Genomic DNA, 21866 nt, shown 5'->3' with positions numbered 1-21866 from the left:
TTGCCCCTGGCCTGGTGTTCCTGCCGGGGTCCCACAGGCCGGGGTCCCACAGGCCGGGGTCCCATAGGCTCAGCAGGAGAGCCTATGACTCATGCTGGCCCTACAACCCCTGAGCTGCTGCAGCCGTGAGGAGTCTGGGACCTGCAGGTCTACACCCCTCTGCCCTCAAAGCCACAGCCTGGTCACCACCCTATTCCCTCCCCTGTCCTTACCCTGGCTGCAGTTCTCCGCTTCCTCTCTTCCTCTTCCTCTTCTCTCTTCTCTGCCTTCTCCTCACTTCATGCTCTCACGCTTTTGGACACTCTGTCTGCCCTTCTCCTACCTGGGGCCTGATCATGACTCACCTGGACCTGGAATCTGGGCTCTAGCAGCCGCCTGTCACGGAGCACACTGGCCTCAATCCGGGCCTGTGGGCGGAGTGGAGGGGAGGGTGTCCCAGCTGATAGCCAAAGCCAAAGCACATGGTGGGGGCAGTGGGGCGCCTTAGCACCAGAGCCTGGGAGCAGCCCTGCAGCCCCACACCCTCCTGCCCGACTCAAGGCCAGGCTCTGCGAAGCCAGAAAAGCCTGCTCGCTTTCCACCTTGGGAAACCAAGCCCAAGGTCTAGGCCACCCAGCTTCTGGACAGGGGTGGGAGAGTGAAAATCTCCACTTAACAGATGAATGAAATGAGACTCAGCGCTGAAGGGATCTGTCTGGGGATCTGCGTCTGGTTGAGTCCCATGTGCCCCACTCCACACTCCCCACGGACAGGAACCCAAACCCAAGAGACACTACAAAGTCTGTGAGTGAGAAGCACCAGGTTTAATATTAAAATCTTTCCCTTAAAAAAAGTACACAGATAGAAAAACTTAACAGCATACAAAATAGCACTTCTGCTGTATAAATGTGAGTTAACGTGAGTCCTAAAAATATTTGTAAACCTAGGTGATTATATCTTTGGTACCGTATTGAGAGCCCACTCTCCCTCCTTGGACCAACTTTGGGGATCCCACGGAAGTAAGGTGCCAACCTGCAATGCAGGGCTGGTGCCCTTCCTGCACCCCCTTCCCAACCCTCCCCGTGCTGGGACGTCTTGGCTACAACCCTGACTCCCCTGGCACCTCCAATGCTCACTGGGCTGGGGACAATGAGATGTCACTGCTAGGTCTGGGCAGCGACAAAACCATACCCCCACGGAGTGCTGCCTCAGGGATGGGGCAGCTGGTGGTTGAGGAGGAAACCTCCAAAGCGCCCACCTCTCACATCCTTCTTGGAGTACCCATCTGAAGCTTCTTGTCCTTTACAAGACATAACTGTCCTCGCTGTCCATTTTGTCTTTGATGCAGACCTCGGCGCAGGTGCTGGAGTGGTGGGCTGCAGGAGGTGATCTCATTTGCCCTCTGTCCCTTTTGCCCGGGATACCCTCAGAGGCCACTGTGGGTAATAAAAGAGGTCCCGTGGTCTTCTCATGTCCCTGGGGCAGCTGCTGGGGGCTTTCCAAGACACCGGCTATCACTCTTAAGTCAAGGCCTGGACAGCTGTGTTCTTGAGACTTGCTGGAGGCCTGGGGAAGGGGCATGGTTCCTGTGCCCCCAGAGTGTGATGTGTGATCTGGAATCTCCCAGGAGCCCAGCTGACCCCCCCGGATGGAAGTTTAGGGTATATGACCTTGCTTCATCTGGACAAATGTGCAACCACCTGGAATATTCTAGAATGTTAGTGCTGGCAAGGCACTTGGAGTTAATAAGTCTGACTTGTTCATTTTTTGAAGGGGAAAACTGAGGCCCAGAGAGGGTGAGGGATTCCTCCAAAGTCTCACAGCAGATCCAATGCAGAGCCAGGGCCGTATATTGGCACACACATGTGGCCATTCCACACTGGCACATTTACATTCTCATCACAGATGTGGGGCCCGTCTGGCCTTCCAGACTCTGGTGGATGGATTAAGACTGAGAGTGATAAAGAAAAAGCCCCAGGACTGATGGGCCTGAAGGACAGGGACCTGGGCACTTGCTATGGCCACATGTGCTCCAAGTGCCCTGGGCAGGGGCTGCAGGCTGGGGGTGTCCTGTACTTGGCTCAGCCTCCAGCATTAATTAGGCTGCCTAATGGCCCTAGACCAGCTTGGGCCAGGGAAAGCAGGGACTGGCATCATAGGGAGGAGACTGGCTTTCTTCTGGATGAGGCAACACTGCCCAAGGCTAGGCCCCAGCTCAGGCAGCAGCCAGGGATGCTAGGGTCTCTTCCCTAGCTCCTGGGTGGACAAAAGTGCGAGGAGACAGCTATGATTCCTTGATGGGTAGCTGGCTAAACAGAAAAAAGTTAATTTACCACCTCAATAACCCCAAGAATCTTTCCAGGGAGGGATTCGACCTCCCCACCTATCAGCCAGGGAGAGAATCCTAGATTCTGGGCATCAAGCCCAACTTTACCATCTTACATATGGGAAAACTGAGTCCCCTGGGCGGAACCCTGGCTCAGAGTCAGTTGGCCTCCCTGGAGGCACAGGGCTGGTTGTGGCCCCTGCAGTTTTCTTGCCTCCTAAGCCAGCCCCAGGGTTTGGGGCACAACACATCAGGAGCAGAAAGCTTCCAGAAGGGGACAGCTGATAAGGGCAGCCTGGCTGACAGGAGGCCCGGCCAGGCCAGGAGGTGCTGGGTGCTGGCAGAGGGGAAGCTTTGGGCAGGGCAGGGTGGGGCCCAGCCCCCTACAGGAAGCTGTCGTCTGCTTCTGCTCGAGGCGCGGGGCACCCTGAATCCGGCAGCTGTTCCAGCTCTGGCTCTGGTTCCACCTGGCGCTCAAGCTGGGGCTCTGGCTCTGCTTCCTCCTGGGGCTCCAGAGGGCTGTCACAGGAGATGGTCGAGGAGGTGTTGACTTCATTCAGGGTGGAGCTAGAGGAAGGAGGCAGTGAGTGAGAGGCTAGGAAGCAGCCCAGGAGGATTACAGCAGCAGTCATGAAGAGCCTTCGGTGTGTCTGCCCCTGCACCGTGGGCTTCACACACTCCGGCTCATTTAACTCTTGTGAAAACTATGCAAGGCCTGCATGGTGAGGAAAGTATGGCTCAGAGAGGTTATGTCACTGCCCCACTTCACACAGCAGGGAAGTGCAGGAGCTGGAACTTCGGAGCAGAGTTGGCTGGCTCCAAAGCTCATTTCTCACCCACCAGCATCTGCCTCCTCTGCACTCCTAAAGGTGTATGCTATCTCATTTAATCCTTGCAATGACCCCCTAATAGAAGTACTTTTACTGTTTGTATTTTATAGAACAGAACACTGGCTGGGCGCGGTGGCTCACACCTGTAATCCCAGCACTTTGGGAGGCCGAGGCAGGTATATCACCTGAGGTCAGGGGTTCGAGACCAGCCTCAACACGGAGAAACCCCGTCTCTACTAAAAATACAAAATTAGCCGAGTGTGGTGCTGCATGCCTGTAATTCTAGCTACTCAGGAGGCTGAGGCAGGAGAACTGCTTGAACTGGGGGGCGGAGGTTGCGGTGAGCCGAGATCGCACCACTGCACTCCAGCCTGGGCAAGAAGAGTGCAACTCCATCTCAAAAAAAAAAAGAAGAGGAGACCAATGTACACAGTGAAGCAGCTTGTCTGAGGGCACAAAACAGGGTGAGCATTCACACCTCAAGCTGTGTGAGAGCTGCACTTCGCTCCTCTGCATTCACACCTCAAGCTGTGTGAGAGCTGCACTTCGCTCCTCTGCGTTCACACCTCAAGCTGTGTGAGAGCTGCACTTCGCTCCTCTGCGTTCACACCTCAAGCTGTGGGAGAGCTGCACTTCGCTCCTCTGCGTTCACACCTCAAGCTGTGGGAGAGCTGCACTTCGCTCCTCTGCGTTCACACCTCAAGCTGTGGGAGAGCTGCACTTCGCTCCTCTGCGTTCACACCTCAAGCTGTGTGAGAGCTGCACTTCGCTCCTCTGCGTTCACACCTCAAGCTGTGTGAGAGCTGCACTTCGCTCCTCTGCGTTCACACCTCAAGCTGTGTGAGAGCTGCACTTCGCTCCTCTGCGTTCACACCTCAAGCTGTGTGAGAGCTGCACTTCGCTCCTCTGCGTTCACACCTCAAGCTGTGTGAGAGCTGCACTTCGCTCCTCTGCGTTCACACCTCAAGCTGTGTGAGAGCTGCACTTCGCTCCTCTGCGTTCACACCTCAAGCTGTGTGAGAGCTGCACTTCACCCCTCTGCGCCATCCACTGGAACTCTTGGATGGTTCGTCTCTTCAACAGTTAGAGCAATGAGGGCCTTTGGGAGCCTTCTAAGGCTTGTGTGCACTCCTGGCACATATGGAGAAACTGAGGCTCTCAGAGGAAAAGCCTTCCCAGGTCTCATAGCGGCTAGTGGCAGAGTTGGGACGGTACCCCAGCCTGGGGCTCCAGCCACTTCACCTTGGGCTGGATCTTGCTTTGGAGGTGGGCGTGACCTCATGAGGAGCCCTTCTCTCCAGTTAAGGGGAGATCCTGTGTGGACATCAAGTCCCCGTAACAGCAGGGTCCTCCTATAAAGCCCCCGCTGAGCTGTAACTTCACCACTTCCCAAGGCAAAAGAAAACCACAATCTCCTTCCCAATCGGAATTCTGTCCTGAATTCCTGTAGGCGCCTCTGACTCCTGCAACCCTGGAGGCTCTCTCTAGCCCCAGGGCATGGTGCTGAGGGACAGAACATAGGCCTCTGGCTGTCCATGAGTAACAACTGGGGTGCTGGGGATGCTAAGTAGGTTTGCTTCTTCTCCTTGGGGCTAGGACAGGACCTAGAGATGAGAGAGTATAGATAACCTCTGGGAGCTCCCTTAAAGGAAATAACTACCTTGCAAATAAGTCCCAGCCCATACTTTTGTTTTTACTAACCTGCCCTTTCCACCTCAGGGCATCAAAGTTCAAACGAGTTTCATTCTCTCTTCTATTCATTGTTAGGGAGAAGTACTTACCCTAGGTAACTTACCTCTGAGGCAAGCCTGACAGCATGCATGCAGGCAAACACACACACACACACACACACACACAGACACACACACACACATACACACACACACATGATTTCCTTGGCCCAGGCCACAGTGGCTACCTGGCTAGGCTGGGGGAACCCTCCAGTGGGCCCTCGTCAGCAACCTCGGGTTTGGGGTCAGGCAGGGGGATGATATAGTCGTTGTCACCCTCATTGGGCTGCACGGCAGTATAGAGGACGGAGCTGCTGTCCAGGGGAGATCGGAGGCCATGGAACCCGGGCAAGCGGGCCTGGGACCGAAGGATGGCTGGGTGGTCACTCCTCAGAAACTCCTCATCCACCTGCTGGTACTTCTGCTCCCAGGGCAGGGAGAACCAAAGAAACAGGGATGGTCAGGCCAGAAATGCCTTCAGGGATCTTCTAACCTGGCCCATCCCTCTTTGTATAAATAAGCCCCCCGCTGCTCAGACGGGAAAGGGATTTGCCCAAGCCACACGGCTGAGCTGACCTCCCATCTCACATAGAATCTTACAAGGCATGGTGAGCTTAGGACCACCCAGGGAGGGGCAATTATCAGAACAGCACCCAGGACTCTAACTCTTCCCCGACCTCAGAGCAGACAGGCACAGGCTCTCATGCTGTCTCAGCCTCCTTCTGCAGGGCCTCAGTTTCCTTGGCTGTGAAGTGGTGATGACCTTACTCCATCTCCCAGGTCCCTGGGACCATCCCTGGGGTGCAGTGGGGGTGAGAAATGGACCCAAGGAAGGAGCTGCCTCTGTGTCAAAGGCGATGTGTATTTCCTCCTCACTCGGAGCCCTGTTGTTGGATGGGGCAGCGTTTCAGGGCCCTACTGGCTCTTTGGGCCTTGGATAGACGATCCTATGACAGGATCCAAGTGGTCAGGTGGTTCATGGTCATGTAACCTGGGGTTATTCACACTTCTGAAGGAGCCCATGGTTCGGTATGGATGCAAAGGCCTGAGGGAGGCAGCAGGACAGACAGGGCTCTAGGCCCCCTCCCTGCATCTAATCGATCAGCTTCCGTGTAGCTCTGTGCTGCTAAAATAAACTCATAGTGCCAGCCCATCCCCCCCTAGAACCAGCAGGGAAACTGAGGCCCAGAGAGGACAAAGGGTGGTCCCCTAAATGCCAGCCCATCACACAGAGCCTTGTACTTGGTGTCTGACTTCTACACCAGAGATCTCTGTGCTCCACCCCATCCTGCCTCAACATACCTTTTTGTAACCTTCGCCCAACAGTCTCTCGAGAAGCAGCACCAGCTGGGAGAAAGGGGGCCGAATCTCAAACTTCTCTTCCCAGCACTTCTGCATGATCTCATAGCTGGGGACGAGGAGAAGGGTCAGGGTCTCTGGCCAAGGGTTCAGGGGACAAGGCAGGGCTAGGGGAGTGGGAGGCTGCTGCCTCTCAGAAAAAGGTGAGACATGGAAAGGAGGTGGGGGGAAGCGGTGTCTGGGTGTATCCAGAGGTCCTGCCTCTGGATATTCCCTTGGGAGGCCCTCTCAGAGCCCCCATTCCACATGGTTCCGCAGGTTGACTATGCCTGGGTGAGCACAGGACCCAAGCTTGGCCAATCGTTTTCAGCCCTACAGCTTCCGCGGTCGGTTCTTGATGGCATGTGACCCCACCTAAGCCCCTGAAGGTCAGCTCTGGGACTTTTGCTGGCACTATGCAGCAAGCAGTAGGACATGAGGCTGGCACTGCTGGTAGCCATTTGAGCAATGCTGACCTGGAAATGAGGCCACACAGAGCAAAGCAGAGCTCAGGGCTAGAACAAGAGGTTCCTGATGCCATCCTTTGCACGGCTGGATCCAGTTACACCAAGGTTTTCTAGATCTCTGAGCTAACAAATCTCTCATCTTTGGTTTAAGCCAGTAGAGTTGGATATCTATTGTTTGCAGCACAAAATCCTCCCAAATGCATGAAGCTCCACTCACATCTCGTCGGAGGCGTGGGCAGGCTGGGCCATGCGGTAACCCCGTTTGATGGCATTGTAGAACTGCTCATTCATGGGCAGCTCTGGGTAAGGGGTGCCACCTGTTGGGAAGCATAGACAAGAGACATACAGGCTCAGGGCTGGAAAAGTGGCAGGGCACCCTCTTCTATAGGACAAGGAGAGCCATGCTGGCCCTGGTACGGGTGAGGGGGCAGTGGCCCTGGCATTTGGAACTGTGGGCTCCTTCATGGGCTCCGGGCAGAGACCACAACCCTCCCCAGGATAGACAGCCAGAATGTGAGAGCCAAGCAGGCTTTCTGATGTCACTGTTCAAACCTGTCAATACTCAGACAGGGAGCTAAAGAGATCCAGAGAGGGCAAAGAATTTGCTAACATCACACAGCAGGGAGAAGGTAGCAGAGCTGGGACCTGAACCAGGATCCCTGTATCAGGGCTTGTCCCATAGCCCCACCAGGCCAGAGGTGTGATTGCTGGAAGTAGACACCAGGCCAGGATGCTGAGGCCTGGAGGAAGAAGCAAGCGTACCCAAAGTGAAGATCTCCCAGAGCAGGATCCCGAAGGACCACACGTCGCTCAGGGTGGTGTAGAGGCTGTTGAAGATGCTCTCTGGAGCCATCCACTTCAAAGGCAAAAAGGTCTGTAGGGAGGTCAGGACAGGTGCTGAGTGCAAGGAAGGACCTCAGCCCCACTCTGCACCTGGGACAGGAGAAGGGTACCTGGCAGTTCCCACCCACAATCACTTCTCCCTCCCATTCCCTGTGAGGGCCCTTGTCACAGTTCCCATGTCCATCCCAGTGCTGGCCAGAGGACCAGAGGCTGTTTCTTTTCTCACTAGCTGGGGACAAGGCAGCCCCTGTCCCTGGGGAAAATCTCCAGGGTCTGAGTAGTGAAGTGGGGGAGCCAGGGACTTGTCAAGGTACCCCCCAAGCTCTCATCCTGGCTACATTTGATCTCTGGGCCTAGCATCCCTCCATCTGGGGTTTGCTGAAAAGTGGGGAGATGAGAGACAGGCAGGAGGATCACGTTTTCACCAGACCAATCCCAGCTACTGCGTGTGACCTGCTCATCTTTCTTGCCCTGTCACCTGGGCTCCTTCATCTGCCCACCACTGCTGGAACAACACATTCGGCCTGTTCCCCCTTCCCCCACCCTGGACCCATTACAGCCAGCCCTCCCCACTGCTATACTTGCTCCATGCTCTCCTGGGTGGCTCCCCTTCCTGTCCCTGCACATATAGCTGGGCAGGTACAGCCCACCACCGCTGTCAGGGCAGGCCACGAGGAGCCCCACACAGATATCCCATGAGCCGCAGCCACACTGGTCAGGAGGGAAACTATTCCTGTGGTCACAGACACACGGTGACAGCCCCACAAGGGCCAGGGAAGGTACTCACACTGCCTTTGGAGATGTAATTCGAGTCCCGCATGATGTCTCGAGCCAGGCCAAAGTCACAGATCTTGACCAGCTTGCCCTCGCAGATGAGCACGTTCCTGGCTGCCAGGTCTCGGTGGACGCACTGGGTTTGGGGAAAGGGAAGCTGAGGCCTTGGGGGCAATTGTGGGGAAAGAACTCCAAAGTCAAGGGCTTTGGGAAAATGCAACACTGCCCACGTGCGAGAGGCCATCCTGGTGTGCAGGTGCTCTTGGAGAATGCTGGCTGACTTGCTGACCCACCTCCCCACAGCCCCTACTGTGCTCTACCACAACCACACGTACGTTCTTGGAGGCCAGGAACTCCATGCCATTGGCCACCTGGTAGCTGAAGCCCACAAGGTCCATGTAGCTTAGCACCGGAGACTCATTGATTAAAGTTGCCCGACAGGTCCTCTCAGGGGCTAGAGGAGAAGCAGAGGGTCACCTGCTATCTTATGTCTCCTTTTGGCCCACAGGACCCCTGCCCTTTGGCTCCTGGGAGACTGAATGTCCAAGACAGGTGGCTACTCATCGCCTAGGTCTCCCCTAAAAGGAGAATGATTTCTTAATATCGAACTCAAAGTTCTCCTTTATCAGTGCCCTCATTGGCCAGAAACACTTTTGGCATTAGCTCTTGGGCCACTATTGCCCAGCCCTTGCCTGCCTGCCTCTCAGGGACACTAGACCAGCCTGGGGCCGAAGCTGAGTAGACCACTTTCCCTAGCACCACAAAAGGCCAGGTCCTCCCACATCCCTGCTCTCTCCCTCCCTGTGGGTTCTATGCATGTTTCTGGACCCATAAACAGCGGTCCACTACAGAGTAGTTTTTGCCAGGTGGCTAGCTTCAATTTCCACATCTATGATATGGGCACAAGACTCCCTTCTTCCCAGGGTTTTTGGCAAGGCTGGGCATGTGAAGAGCATCAGCCTGCGTGGGTGTGGGGTACTGTGTCCACCCACCAGAGGGAACGTAGTTATCGTAAGGGGCCATGTAGTTGGAGGACTCGATGTCTGCATATTTGACATCTCCTTTCATGTCCAGCATGGGCACGTAGTCCACCGACTCGTCCTTGCTCATGTCCATGTAGCCACCGTCGCTCTCCCCAGTCAGGGACACATGGCTGGGGGTAAAGGAGCATCACAGAAGAGCCTGCAGGCTTTGCCTTCCCCTCCCCTCCTGCCCCTTGCCACTCATGAATTTCTTCTCTCACACACTCACTCATCCTTCAGGCTATCCCAATAGGAATGCCCATGGATCGACCCTTTTCAACCAACCTGCTGGGCCAAGCTGGGCACTGAGGCTGCCAAAATGACAGTTAGAACCCACAGAGCTCACACCCAGAGGCGATTACAGCGCCCCAGGGCAAAGGTCACAAGATGGGTGTGTACAGAGGCGCCTTCCTGTGGCCTCCCCAGCGCCACCTGGCCATAAGAGTGCCTGGCTGCGACCCAGCGTGGGCAACCAGGAGTCACCCCGATACCTATGCCTGTAGCATCAGCTCCCCAGAGGGCTGTGGGGCTCTACACACGTCTCTACGGGCAGGAAAAAGATGGGAAGGAAATTGATCAAAACATTGGAGAGGGCAGGAGTGAGTTTTAAGGTCTTTTACGCTTTTCTGAAGCTACTCTTGTCTTTGTTTTTGTAATCAGCAAAAAAACTAAGAAATGTTCTTTTTGGAAAAGATGAAGAAAGGAGTTGAGCTCCCTAAAGGGCAGTGTGGAGGCTGATGTGTAGAGGCTGTAGAGAGGAACACAGTCTGGAGCACCACTGCGCAAATTGGGAGCTTGGCTCTCGTCTCACCACAGCCTCTGTCCCTTCTTCCATCACTGCGTGCCCTGGACTGAAGGGCAAACACCCACAACACAAGTATGGCATGTCACATATGTAGAGGGCTTAGCAGCACAGGGCCTGGCATCACTGTTATTCCCTCATCTGGGGTGGGCCACCTTGTAGAACAGCCCTAGCTCCAGGAGTGATTCTGTTCCCTGCCCTGTCACAGCCTCAGCTTCTCTTCCCGGACAAAGGGAGGGGAAGGAGCGGTGCTCCTCAGGTATCCCAAAGATTCAGTCCCTGGCCTCCCTCCTGGTACCTGGGCAGGGGGAGCCCAACGGGCAGTGCATTGCTGTAGAGCTCCGCGCTGGGCGGGCGGCGCTTGTCGGAATGGTGCTGCAGGAAGGTGTGCTTGTTGCGGTGCAGGTAGTCCACCAGGTCTCCGTAACGGCAGTACTCAGTGATGATATAGATGGGTCCTGCGGAGGGACAGGCTCAGGGACAGTCCCTGTGGAGGCCTCGGGCGTCCCCTCAAGGCCACGAGGCTAATCAGGGGCTGGATGTGGGAGAGACACTTTGGCATGACAGCTAGGAGGCTTCAGTGCCTTGCAAATCTGGGTTCTTTTCCTGCCTCTGTGGCAGAGCAAAGTATTTAGTCTCCCTGAGCCTTACCTTCCCCAGCTGTTAAGTGGGGGTAATTAAACCCACCACAAAGTGCTGCCATGAGGATTAATGAGATGATGTCTTTATTGGCTGGGCACATGGCAACTCCGCAGTGTTGGCTCTTATTGATATGTTTTCAAACTAAAGCTTACTTGGGAGCCCAGTATAGAAAGCAGATAAAGGCCACTGTTTACAATAATCACTTTAGTAGTTAAATTCAACTACAATGCATTTACTTTAAGTCAGTCAATGAGAACTTGAAGATATCTATGCGAACAAAAATTTTGAAATGAGTGATCATTGCGGACGTAAATTGTCTACATGCCCAACATACTTCTGTATTTTGTTTTGGTTGCATAATGCTGAGGAAAATCCCAGATCTCCCAATAAGCAGCTGCAAATGGTGATAACATTTTTTTTTTCAGCCTAACTGGCAATCAGAGCTTCAAATAAACACAGTTGGCCACAGAGACTTTCTTCTATGATCAAATAAAGGTAGCTCCCAATTAGCAAGCTGGTGGTCTCCAATGGTGGGCGTGTAACTCATCTTAATGTCATGTGAGCTGTTATTTATTGGTTTTCAAAATGTGTTGTGAAAATAAAAGCAGCCAACACCATGGTCTGGAAGCTGCTGGGACTGGTGACCCAACTAATCCTTCAGCTGTGAAGGTGTTGTGATTTTGTGAGTTTCTAAAACCTACTGCCCTCTGGGACCGTGCAGTGGGGGTGCTGGAGTGGGTGGGCACGGACCCTCCAGCAGGAGTGTGCTGTTGAGTGACGCCTGAGGAGGGGCTAGGTGGGGCCTGGCCTTGGTGGTGGGCACTTTCCCTGAGTCCTCTGGGGCAGTGGGTTCGGTACCTCCTTTGGTGCAGGCCCCCAACAGGTTGACCACGTTCAGGTGGGGCCCAAGGTGACTCATGATCTTCAGCTCCGACATGAGGGCTTGCTTCTCACTGCTGCGGGCTGTGGCTGAGGAAAATGGGGGCCCCAGGCCAGGCCCAGTCATGGAGGCTCCACGGAGGCCCCACCACAGGAGCCTATTCTGACTCTTCTGCCCCGCCCTGTGCTGTAAGACTCATGCAGCCTGGCGGGGGGTGAGCACCCACACTCTGAGGAGGGGAAGAGGCCAGGGTAGGGGGAGGCAGGCCAAGGATGCCAGGGTGAGGAACCCTCTTTCCCAAACCAGACTCGGGAGCAGCGCCTGCTGCAGTGTGACGGCCCCTCTTGTGCCTGCAAATCAGCATCAGGCCACCCTGGGAGAGGCTAAGTGTGTGGGGAGGGGCAGGGAGAGGTGAGGGCCCAGATGTGGAGGGTTCCAAGGACTACTCACATTTAAGCATCTTGACGGCCACTTTCATCGTGGCCTGAGAATGGCTCAGGCCATGAGCCGTGGCCTCCACCACCTGCCCAAAGGCCCCAGAGCCGAGGGTGCGTCCTGGTGCAGAGATGATCCCTCAGCTCCTGGCCTACCAGGAAGCTGCACCGCTCCCCCCGGCTACCTCCTTCCCCCCGACCCCCCGTCCTGCTGCCACCCTTCCTGCCCAGTGAGGGGAGAGAGCCACTCTCTTAGGTCAACCTAGACATTACTTGAACCACCTTGGACTCAGGGTATTCCCTAAACACACTCCTGCAACCACAATGCCTCCCTGTCTTTCCTGGTATCTCATCTAAGTCCTGCCTGCTTTCTGCCCCATCTTTAATCTCTGGAAAGTTTCTTCCCTCCCCAAGGAAGCACGCTCCTCTGTACCCCCTCAGCTTCCCCAGCCAGACCAGGCCTGCCACTCAGCTTGTCCTCAATTCTTCCACTTTTGTCACATAGGGGTCCCGTCTCATGGGGTCACAGGATCATAGAATCTCAATGGTAGGCAGTTCCTGGGGGATTGTCTTGTCCTTATTGTACATAGCAGGAGACGGAGGACCAGAGAAGGCAAGACACCAACCCTAGGTCTCATAGCTAGTCATGGCAAGGCTGGGACCAGACCTCAGAGAGTCTTCCCACCCAACTTGAGTCCCCACACTGCCACCTGAGGCCTCCCAGGACTGACCCAGCACAAGCTGGTCCCGCGGCAGCTCCCACGTGGAGTCATAGGGCAGCTGCATGGGGTCCACGTAGATGTACTCATGGCCATCAGAGCTCACAGACTCAATCACCTTCCATCGGATCTCGTAACGTGGCTTCTGGAGGCCCAACCCCAGGAATTAGTTATCAGAGGGGGCCTCAGGCCTTGAGGCCCATTAGGTCCATCCATCTAGGACACATGGGGCAGGAGACCCTGAGGCCCAGAGAGAGGCAGGAGACCCTGAGGCCCAGAGAGAGGCAGGGGACCCTGAGGCCCAGAGAGGGGCAGGGGACCCTGAGGCCCAGAGAGGGGCAGGGGACCCTGAGGCCCAGAGAGGGGCAGGGGACCCTGAGGCCCAGAGAGGAGCCGGGGAATATTTGAAGTCACACAGCAAGTGCTCAACTGAGCCAAGGTCTTCATGGGCTCGGAGGGAACAGGGACCAAGGGGTCGCAGAGGAGGCTTCCAAACTTGTTAGACTGAGGAGCAACTGGCAGCTGGGGGCCTGGCTCATGAGAACCTCCTCTCCAGCTCCTCTCCCAGCCTTAGCTGCTCCTCAGATGGAAGTGGTGAAGCAGGTGACCCCAGAAAGTGACACCAGGTAGAGCACTCGGCTGGATGCGGATGGCCCTCCCCATGCTGGGTGAGTCAGAAAGATGTAAGCTTAGAATGTTGACATCTTAGGGTGTTGGAACCACAGGACTGGAATTTTAGAATGATAGGATCATGAGGTGCTGCAATCCTGATTCAGGAAGCTTAAAATGTTGGAATCACAGAATGGTGAAATCTCAGAGTAGAACACTGAAATTACAGACTAACAGGATCAGAATGCATTTCAGTAGAATCACAGGGTCTCCATGGGTGAGAGCTGGAAAAATCCTGGAGCCCATGCAGTCCACCACAAAGGTCCCATGCTCCATGGCTAGGATGAGAGGAATGGTGCCTCAGCAGGACCCGGGGACTTAGTGACACAGTAGGGGAAGAGAATCCTGGATAGCTCGGGCCCGGCTCAGGTTGGCCCAGACTGCTGGGGGTAGAGGAAGCTCGGACAGCCAGCATCACTCTACGTAAGTCCCCACCTGAGTTCCATGCTGAGCCCTGCGTGTGGCCAGATCACGCAGCATTCAAGGAGGGCAGAGGGGTGGAATTCATGCAAAATAGTGATGTGCCAGTCTTCACCCATTAGGCCAGGGAGGGGCTTACCTTCTGCCAAAGCATGATGAGGATGATAAGGGAGATGATGGTGAGGACCACCAGGGCCAGGATGGCTGAGATCACCACCGCCTTGAAGGGCAAAGCTGGAGGCAGAGATGAGAGCAGGCCATGAGCAAACTGCCCTCCCCTCACCCCATCTCTGGCATCACAGATCCCTCTGCACACATCCTGTCCAGAATAGAAGCACCCACCTCCCCATCAGCCTGCGGTGTCAGACCCTCAGCCTCTCGCTGTAGGCCGCACGTTCAGACTGTCCTGTAAATACCCCATCCCCTCAGTAACTACCCCCACTCAGATCACTGCCGGCCTCCACATCCCTTCAGCACTGCCAGTCAGTCTGGCCTTGCTGCCAGAACTCTAGACGGGGTACAAATCCTGTTCTGGGTTCCAGTCCATTGCCTAGACTGGGCTCCCATTAGCCCTGGAGCCCCTGACAGCTGGGTTGCGGCTTACCTCTCCTCTGAGTCCACACCCTTGCTGGGGCTGCCACAGCTTGGTCAGACTCTATGCCTGACCAAGTGGCCGGTGGACTGAGTGAGTGGCCACTGATGGAGCAATGGCTGAGACCCCCAGCCTGATGAATTCAGACCTCAGTATGGAGGCTGCTTCCTTCCCACTCCACCCAAAGGGCCCAGTTGGGGTTGGGGTGGTGACGGTAGTTACAAAATGGGGCTGACACTGGCCCTTACAAGCCTCAAGTCTCCTCCACCCTCAAGGCCTCGGCCTCTTTGCTGTACAGCTTCCCACTCTCCCCATCCACCCCTGCCAGATCCGCCTCTCCCCTGCCCTGCCCCACTGGCCACCTATGATGTCCCATGGAACTCATTCCCTCCTCTTCTGTCCCCAATCTGTGCTTCTTTGCTCCCCAGGGAGTCCTGTCCCACCTCCTCCTCCCCATCCATTGCTATAACCTCAGTCCCTAAAACCACACCCGGCACACGGTAAGTACCTGGTACTATTTGTTGAATTACTAAGTGAATGCCACTCTTATGCTTAAAATATTTGGATGCAGGCTGGGCGCAGTGGCTCATGCCTGTAATCTCAGCACTTTGGGAGTTCTAGGAGGGTGGATCACGAGGTCAGGAGTTTAAGACCAGCCTGGCCAATATGGTGAAACACCGTCTCTACTAAAAATACAAAAAATAGCTGGGCGTGGTGGTGGACTCCTATAATCCCACCTATTCAGGAGGCTGAAGCAGGAGAATTGTTTGAACCTGGGGGTGGAGCTTGCAGTGAGCCGAGATCACACCACTGCACTCCAGCCTGGGCAACAGAGTGAGACTCTGTCTCAAAAACAAACAAACAAACACAATTTAGATGCTTTCCCATGCTATCAGTAAAGGAAAAAGGCCAAAATCCTAAAATGGCACATAAGGCAGAGGCTTCATGACTCTACCTCTTCCCTCTCCAACTTCGTCTCTCACCCTTATCCATTCTCCCCATGCCTTCCTCCTCAGGGCCCCAGACCAACATCCCTCTTCTCTGCCCTCCTCCCACTCATCACACATCTCAGTCCTGGGAAGGAAGCCTACATCTTCTAGACAACCATCGCTGGAGGCATGAAGGAGCCCTCTTGCAGCCATCCCAGGCCCTGTGGGCTGGTGCTCAGTTTCCCGCTCAGGCTTTAGTCACACAAACGTGTCACATCTGCCTTGGCTCAGAGCTGGTCTTCCACTCAGGCTGTCCACACTGTCTGCCCAGATACACACTTGCTCAGAGAATGTGTATGCATGTGTGGGAGCATAGGTGAAATGAGGGGAGGAAAGAAGCCCACCCATTCACCACAGGCCAGGGGACAGGAGGCAGCCCTAGACAGGCACATGCGTGAACACGCCCAAGGACCTGCATACACAGGAACCAAAATGCCTCACATGGCCTTTGGAGCCCTGCCTGCTCTAGATCTGCCTACCCCTGTAGCTCCATCCCACAGCACTTCCTTCCCCTTTATCTGCCGCCCTTCCAGCCCCTAAGTATCCACACACTCGATCCTCCAGTCAGATTGCGTTGAATTCCTTTCATTTCTAGGAACTCATTTTGCCTCTGGGTTTTTACACAGGCCATTCCCTCTGACTGGGACACCATTCCATACCAGGCTAACTCCTAGTCATTTTTTAGGTTTCAACCTAAAGGTCCCTTTTCTAGAATACTTTCCTGGATCCCATAGCTGGGTATGGGACCCCTTCTCCCTCCAGGCTTTGCCCCTAATGTGATGATCCCGGGGGAAATTGCCAAGTTCCTTGTCTGCCTTCTCTCTCTGGACTACGGGTACTAGGAGGTCCAGGCAGGGTTGAGCCCTTTGACCTTTTTACTTCAATGAGAAGTTGGGTCCTCATATTTACTGAATGAAGAAGAAATATTAATAAATGAAGCACATGCATACAGGTGCATGTATGCATAAGGAGGGCCAGGTAAATACACAAAAGCATCAAGACACTAGTAGGCATTGTTCATATGTGCAGAAATTACACACGTATGTGTACCTGCTAACAGATGTACATTGTACAGCAGGCATATGTGTACGGGAATTATGCTTGTACACTTTCCTAGAAAGGTGTGCTCCAATTATATGCTTATAGATATGCACTAGGCCAGTTTGCATGCATGCAAAGGAATTGTACATGCATTGCTTGTACACATGTATAGGAATTGTGTACCCACAGGTACATGCATACAGACATACACTGTGGGTTTAAACAGATGTCTGGGGATTAGACATGCTCATGTACATGGCTTACGAACATGTGGTGGGTTTACACACGTGGACATGCAGAGTGCACACGTGTATGCTTATACACATACACTCTAGCTTTACAGAAGTGACTGGGGATTGGGCATTCTTCAGTACACGATTTACATATCTACACACAGAGGATTTGCACCTATGTTCAAGGAACAGCATGCTCATTACATGGCTTACGACATACATAGAGTATATGTACACCACACTGAAGGGCATAGTGCTATTCATATCCATGGTTTATAGACTTGTGTCTGTACGCATGTGTACCCATATTGTGTATGCTGGAACATGTTCCTATGCATGTACACGGCAGGGTTTCACGATGCTCCTGTTTGCCCCCGGGCATGCTAACTCCTTTGGCTGCTGTGGGTACATGGGCACAGCACCAATTAGGCAGAGTTAAGGTAGGGGTTGGGATCATCAGGGGCCACCGAGGCTGGGGACTCACAGTGTGGCACCACGATGACCTCCTGCATGTCCTGGCCCACAGCGTTGCGCAGCGTGCAGCGCACCGACAGTGGCCGATCCACGTGCTGCAGACGCAGTGTGCTCACCACCTCAAACTCCTGCTCCTCCTCCCAGTATGTCACGTTCGTCTCCAGCTGGCTCTCCTCTTCAGAACTGTTCCCCAGCAGCATGGGCGGCAGCTCGCGTGGACACCTGCCAGGAGAGCCGGTAGGGTTGCCTGCCAGCCCCTTCCCCTTGCAGACAGGGAAACTAAGGAGAAACTGGTGGAAGGAGGCGGGACGTGTCCAGTTCCTCTGTCCCACTGCCTGGTTCCAAGCGGGCTCCTCCTGTGCTCCCTCTACTGGTCAGCAGGGGGTGCTCCCAGCCCAGAACTGACAGTGCTGATTGCAAAATCCATTCTTACTTGACCCTCGGGGTCACACAGTGTATAGGGTAGAGGCAGAACGTGCACTGAATCCTGCCTCTGTCCACTACATTAGAATCAGCCTGGCCAGGAGTGCAGAACTGATCTACAGGGCAGGTGAGGTCTCTGGGGCTCAGACCCTGCACTTTGCTAGGCCAAACTGCCCAGGGGTAAAGGTAAGGAAAAGCGACCACTTAGGTCATACAGAGTAGGACCAAGGAGGTGGTGACCTGGCCTACGATGCAACGCTATGCCTGTAACAATATGCCAAGAAGAACGGGCGGGACTAGATAACCTTCACGAGTTTTTTCTAGCCAGCTAGGGACCCTGGGCGACTGAGGCCCGGGTCTGCTCACCTTTTGAGGTCTCTGCAGGCAGACCAGATGATGTTTGGCTGGGGCATGCCCCGGCCACGACAGCGGACTGTCTGTTCCCCGCTGTCTGGGTGGCTCTCACTTAGCTCCAGCACGCGGACAGGGACTGCATGGAGAGGACACTGGGTCAGGAGGCGGGAGAGTCAGGACAGTTAACAGGACAGGTCTTCAGGGAGGACCCGACCCAGAGTCCCTCTTGTGGGAGGAGGGATGTAGACTGCAGGTGAACACTAAATACCAGGAATCAGTGTGAAAATCAATGGGTTCCTTTCTGGGTACTTCAAAGAGAACGCCTCAGCAGGGTGCTAGTCTGTCTTTAACACCTCTCTGAGACTTGCTAATCTTCCCTTTTAACAAAGGGAAGCTAGGCCTCAAGCTCAGAGCCCTGGGCCACCAAGCGCATGAAGCCAGCATTTAATAGCATTGTTTGGTCTTCTCTGAGTTTATTTTAGGGGTTGCTTTATATTTATGATATATGATGCCAATTTTCCACCTACAATAGAAAGGTTACATTTTGTCTTTCAAAATAAATTTATTTTTAGAAAGTTAATTGACAAAACATTAAGTCATTGTCATTTCATTCCTCTGCTCAAAACCCTGCCATGGCTCTTCATTTCAGTCATAGTAAAAGCCAAAGTCTGCAGCAGGCCCACAAAGACCTATTCGATTTGCCCTTCTCCCAGCCCCCACTGCCCTATCCCCATTCCGACTTCATCTCCTACCTCTCTCCTCACCAGTCCTGTTCCTACCACACAGGCCTTTCAGCGACTGCTCTGGGGTTTGCCCTGCCCGAGGTACCCTTTCCCCAAATATCCATTGAGCTAATGTCCTCACCTTCTTCAGGTCTTCATGCAAATATCACTTCCTCAGCTCTGATCACTGTATCAAATGTGCAACTCTCACCATCACTCTGCGCCCCACTCTCAATCTTCCCTACTGGCCCCTGTTTTTCCTTTCCCACAGTGTTAGTTACCTTCTAACCTATGCAATTTGCTGGAGTTTGCCTTCCTACTGTTAGTGTTTGTCTTCCCCTACTCGGATGCAAGCTGCACAAAGGCAGGGAGGGAAGTTCAAGAACCTTGAACAGACAGGCATATAGTAGTTGCTCAATAAATACCTACTGAGTTAATAGTACAGTATAAGTGGAATGTAAGAAGGAAACATCATGGCCTTAGTACCTAAGCGCCTGAAGTTTTGGAAACACCAATCTAGCGCAATGGCCTCCTTATACAGCTGGGGAAACTGAGGCCCAGAGGCCAGGTTCACACGGCAGTGGGTCAGTGGCCTAGAATTCATCTCCTGAGTTCCAGGGTCCCTCTCCCACCCTCCTAAGGGTGGGTGGACAGTACAGGAAGGGAGAGGGAATGGGAGCAGGGAGGGGAAGCAGAAGGGACATGGGGAGGGGCGTGCTCATCACCATTGATCTGTAGCTGGAAGGAGAGCTGGACCTCAGCGTCCTCATGGAAGGCCCGCATGGTGTAGTGGCCAGCCTCTGCCACCTTCACCCGAACGAGTGTCAGCTCTGACACATACCTGGGGAGCAGGAAAGGCAGCTGTCAGAGTCGGAAGGCCTCTTACAGTTCTCCCCACCCTCCTGGTATAAACAGGAACAAGGACCAGGGAGCGGAAGGGCTTGCCAAGGTCATCTAGGCGTTGGTAGCAGAGCCGGGACTCAAACCCGGTCTCATAAATCCTCACCCATAGGCAGTTCCCCTAAGCCAAGAGGGAGGGTTGAGATGGACTGTGGGTGGGGGTGGGGAGCATTGAAGGGAAAGTCCTATTTCTCTCCCCTTCAGAAAGGTGGACACTGCTCCATCCTAACCTATCACAGTCTCTATCAGGCAGGAAATCTCTAGCCTCAAGGATACCACAGGCCATGAGTGGTCTGCCTGGCACCCTCTTCCCCAGTCATCTGCCCGTTTACTTCTCGGCTGCTACTGCTGGCCCCACCCATCACAAGCGCAACTAAACATCTGGGTGATCATCTGACCGGCGTCTGTTTCCTCCACTAGACTAGGAGCTCTAGGAGGGATGAACTGTCAGCTATGGTCGCTGCAGCATCCCTAGCACCTGGCACCTAATATGCTCTCAGAAAGTTGGGCCTAGGTTTGTGGCTGAAAGCCAAGGGCTGCCTGGCAGCTGCAAAGAAAAATAACTTCAAGAATGGGGTGGGAGAGTGAGCTGCTCACCGGGTCTCTGACACGTTGCGCGTGGACAGGGCGATCTCGCCAGCGCTGGAGTCGCCCAAGGTGCGGTTGTCTTTGAACCACAGGACGGTGGGTGGTGGGTAGGCCTCGAACACTACCTGCAGTGTCCGGCTCCGGTGCAGCTCAGCAAATTGTAGTGCTCCCACCTCTCCCAGGAGCCGCACATAGCCGTTCTCTGCAAGGGGTGACCGTCAGGGGCGGGGCCCTGGGGGCAGGGCACCAACTGAATCTCAAAGGAGGCCAGCCTGTGAGGCAGGGCTTCAGGCCTGTGGACTCTGCTGGCCATGGAGTTTCCCAAGCTGAAGTTGAAATTGGGCTGGGGACGGGGCCTGGAGAAGGGGCCGAATTTGGGGCTGATGTGGATGTCAGGGCTGGCTCCCAGGTAGGGACCAGAGTTGTACTAACAGTTCTCTGTTCTGGGTCAGTAATGTGGCTGATTCTGGGACTAGTGATAAAGTTGAACTAGTGGTAAGGTTGAATTTGGGGATGGGGTTTCCCGGACCTGGGATGGCAGTTGGGCTTGGAAGTCAGGTTGGGGCTGGGGCTCTGGCTAGTCAGAAAGTCTAGGTTGAGATAGGGTTGGATTTGGGGTTGACACTGCATTTTGGTTTGGGTTTGTCTTGGTATTGGGGTTTTGGTTGGCACAGAGGCTAGCTAGGGCTGCACTGGAGTGTGGCTGACTATACCCTGGGGCTGTGACAGGCGGTGGGTCCAGCTCAGACTGGGGTTTGGGCTAAGCCCAAGGCACGCACCAACCACAGTGATGTTGATGGCCTTTTCATCCTGATGGTCGTTCACACTCTCTGTCACGTTGCAGGTGTAGGTCCCCGAGTCTTCTAACTCGGCACTGGGGATGTGCAGGATGGAGCGGATGTGGTAAGGCATATCCAAGAGGAAGTCGGTCACCGGCTCCACCAGCCGCCCACTCTGCAGCGACAGGTTGGGCAGGCCCCCCAAATCAGGAAGGGCCGGGGGAAATCAGTTTGCAGTTCAGATACTCACCCCTGCCTGGCCCCTCCTCCAACCCCTGCCTGGCCCCACATTACTTCTTTGCGGGGGTACGTCCACTCGAAGTTGACCACCTCATTCCCGATCACAATGCACATGAGGGTAATGTTCTCACCCTGGCGGACCACAGTCTGCACTGCATTCACGGAGACGTTGATGGATGACACTGGTGGAAAGAGACTGGCTTAGGGCTGCGGAAGTCACCACCAGCCACTAGCACTTCAGCTTGGGGATAGGGTAGGGGCTAGAGAGGGAAAGGATGACTGATGTAGAAGATTCATTCATTCAACAAATATTTACTGAATACCTACCACATGCCAAGTACTATTCTGGACACTGGGGCAACAGTAGTGAACAAAATGGACAAAATCTCTGTTCTTATGGAGCTGACGTTCTAGAAGGGATAACAGACTGGAAATCAAAGTACACTCTGGAGATCTATGTATAGGAGAAATGTATTGAGCACATACCATGTGCCAGGTACTCTCCATCTTTTATTTTATTTAATCTTCACAATGATCCTATGAGGTAGGCAGGCATTATTATACCCACGTTACAAGAGGGGAGGCAGGCTCAGAGAGATTACGGGCTCTGTGTAAACTTACTCAGACGGGAAATAGCAAAGCTGGGATTTCGACCC

The 21866-nt window shown here is 54.3% G+C and overlaps 1 protein-coding gene across 1 annotated transcript in view; it reads right to left on the bottom strand.

The window, feature by feature from the left end:
• Positions 1-784: 784 nt before the first annotated feature.
• PDGFRB (platelet derived growth factor receptor beta) overlaps positions 785-21866 on the bottom strand; it is a 42426-nt gene continuing 21344 nt past the window's right edge. Inside the window, exons 5-23 of the mRNA XM_010373628.1 lie at positions 21265-21392; positions 20971-21145; positions 20201-20393; positions 19429-19544; positions 17994-18117; positions 17215-17426; positions 14015-14109; positions 12799-12931; positions 12084-12188; positions 11612-11722; positions 10410-10569; positions 9280-9440; positions 8623-8741; positions 8301-8423; positions 7433-7544; positions 6888-6987; positions 6168-6273; positions 5054-5286; positions 785-2872 (exon numbers count right to left, since the gene is read on the bottom strand). Of these exons, the coding sequence (XP_010371930.1) occupies positions 2689-2872; positions 5054-5286; positions 6168-6273; positions 6888-6987; positions 7433-7544; positions 8301-8423; positions 8623-8741; positions 9280-9440; positions 10410-10569; positions 11612-11722; positions 12084-12188; positions 12799-12931; positions 14015-14109; positions 17215-17426; positions 17994-18117; positions 19429-19544; positions 20201-20393; positions 20971-21145; positions 21265-21392 (2690 nt within the window). The 3' untranslated portion in view covers positions 785-2688. The remainder of the gene's footprint in view (positions 2873-5053; positions 5287-6167; positions 6274-6887; positions 6988-7432; positions 7545-8300; positions 8424-8622; positions 8742-9279; positions 9441-10409; positions 10570-11611; positions 11723-12083; positions 12189-12798; positions 12932-14014; positions 14110-17214; positions 17427-17993; positions 18118-19428; positions 19545-20200; positions 20394-20970; positions 21146-21264; positions 21393-21866) is intronic.

The sequence above is a fragment of the Rhinopithecus roxellana genome, chromosome 3 (genome assembly GCF_007565055.1).
Source record: "Rhinopithecus roxellana isolate Shanxi Qingling chromosome 3, ASM756505v1, whole genome shotgun sequence".
Taxonomy (NCBI): Eukaryota; Metazoa; Chordata; class Mammalia; order Primates; family Cercopithecidae; genus Rhinopithecus; species Rhinopithecus roxellana.
The sequence above is the reverse complement of the archived record's forward strand: the minus strand, read 5'-3'. Positions and strand labels throughout refer to the sequence as shown.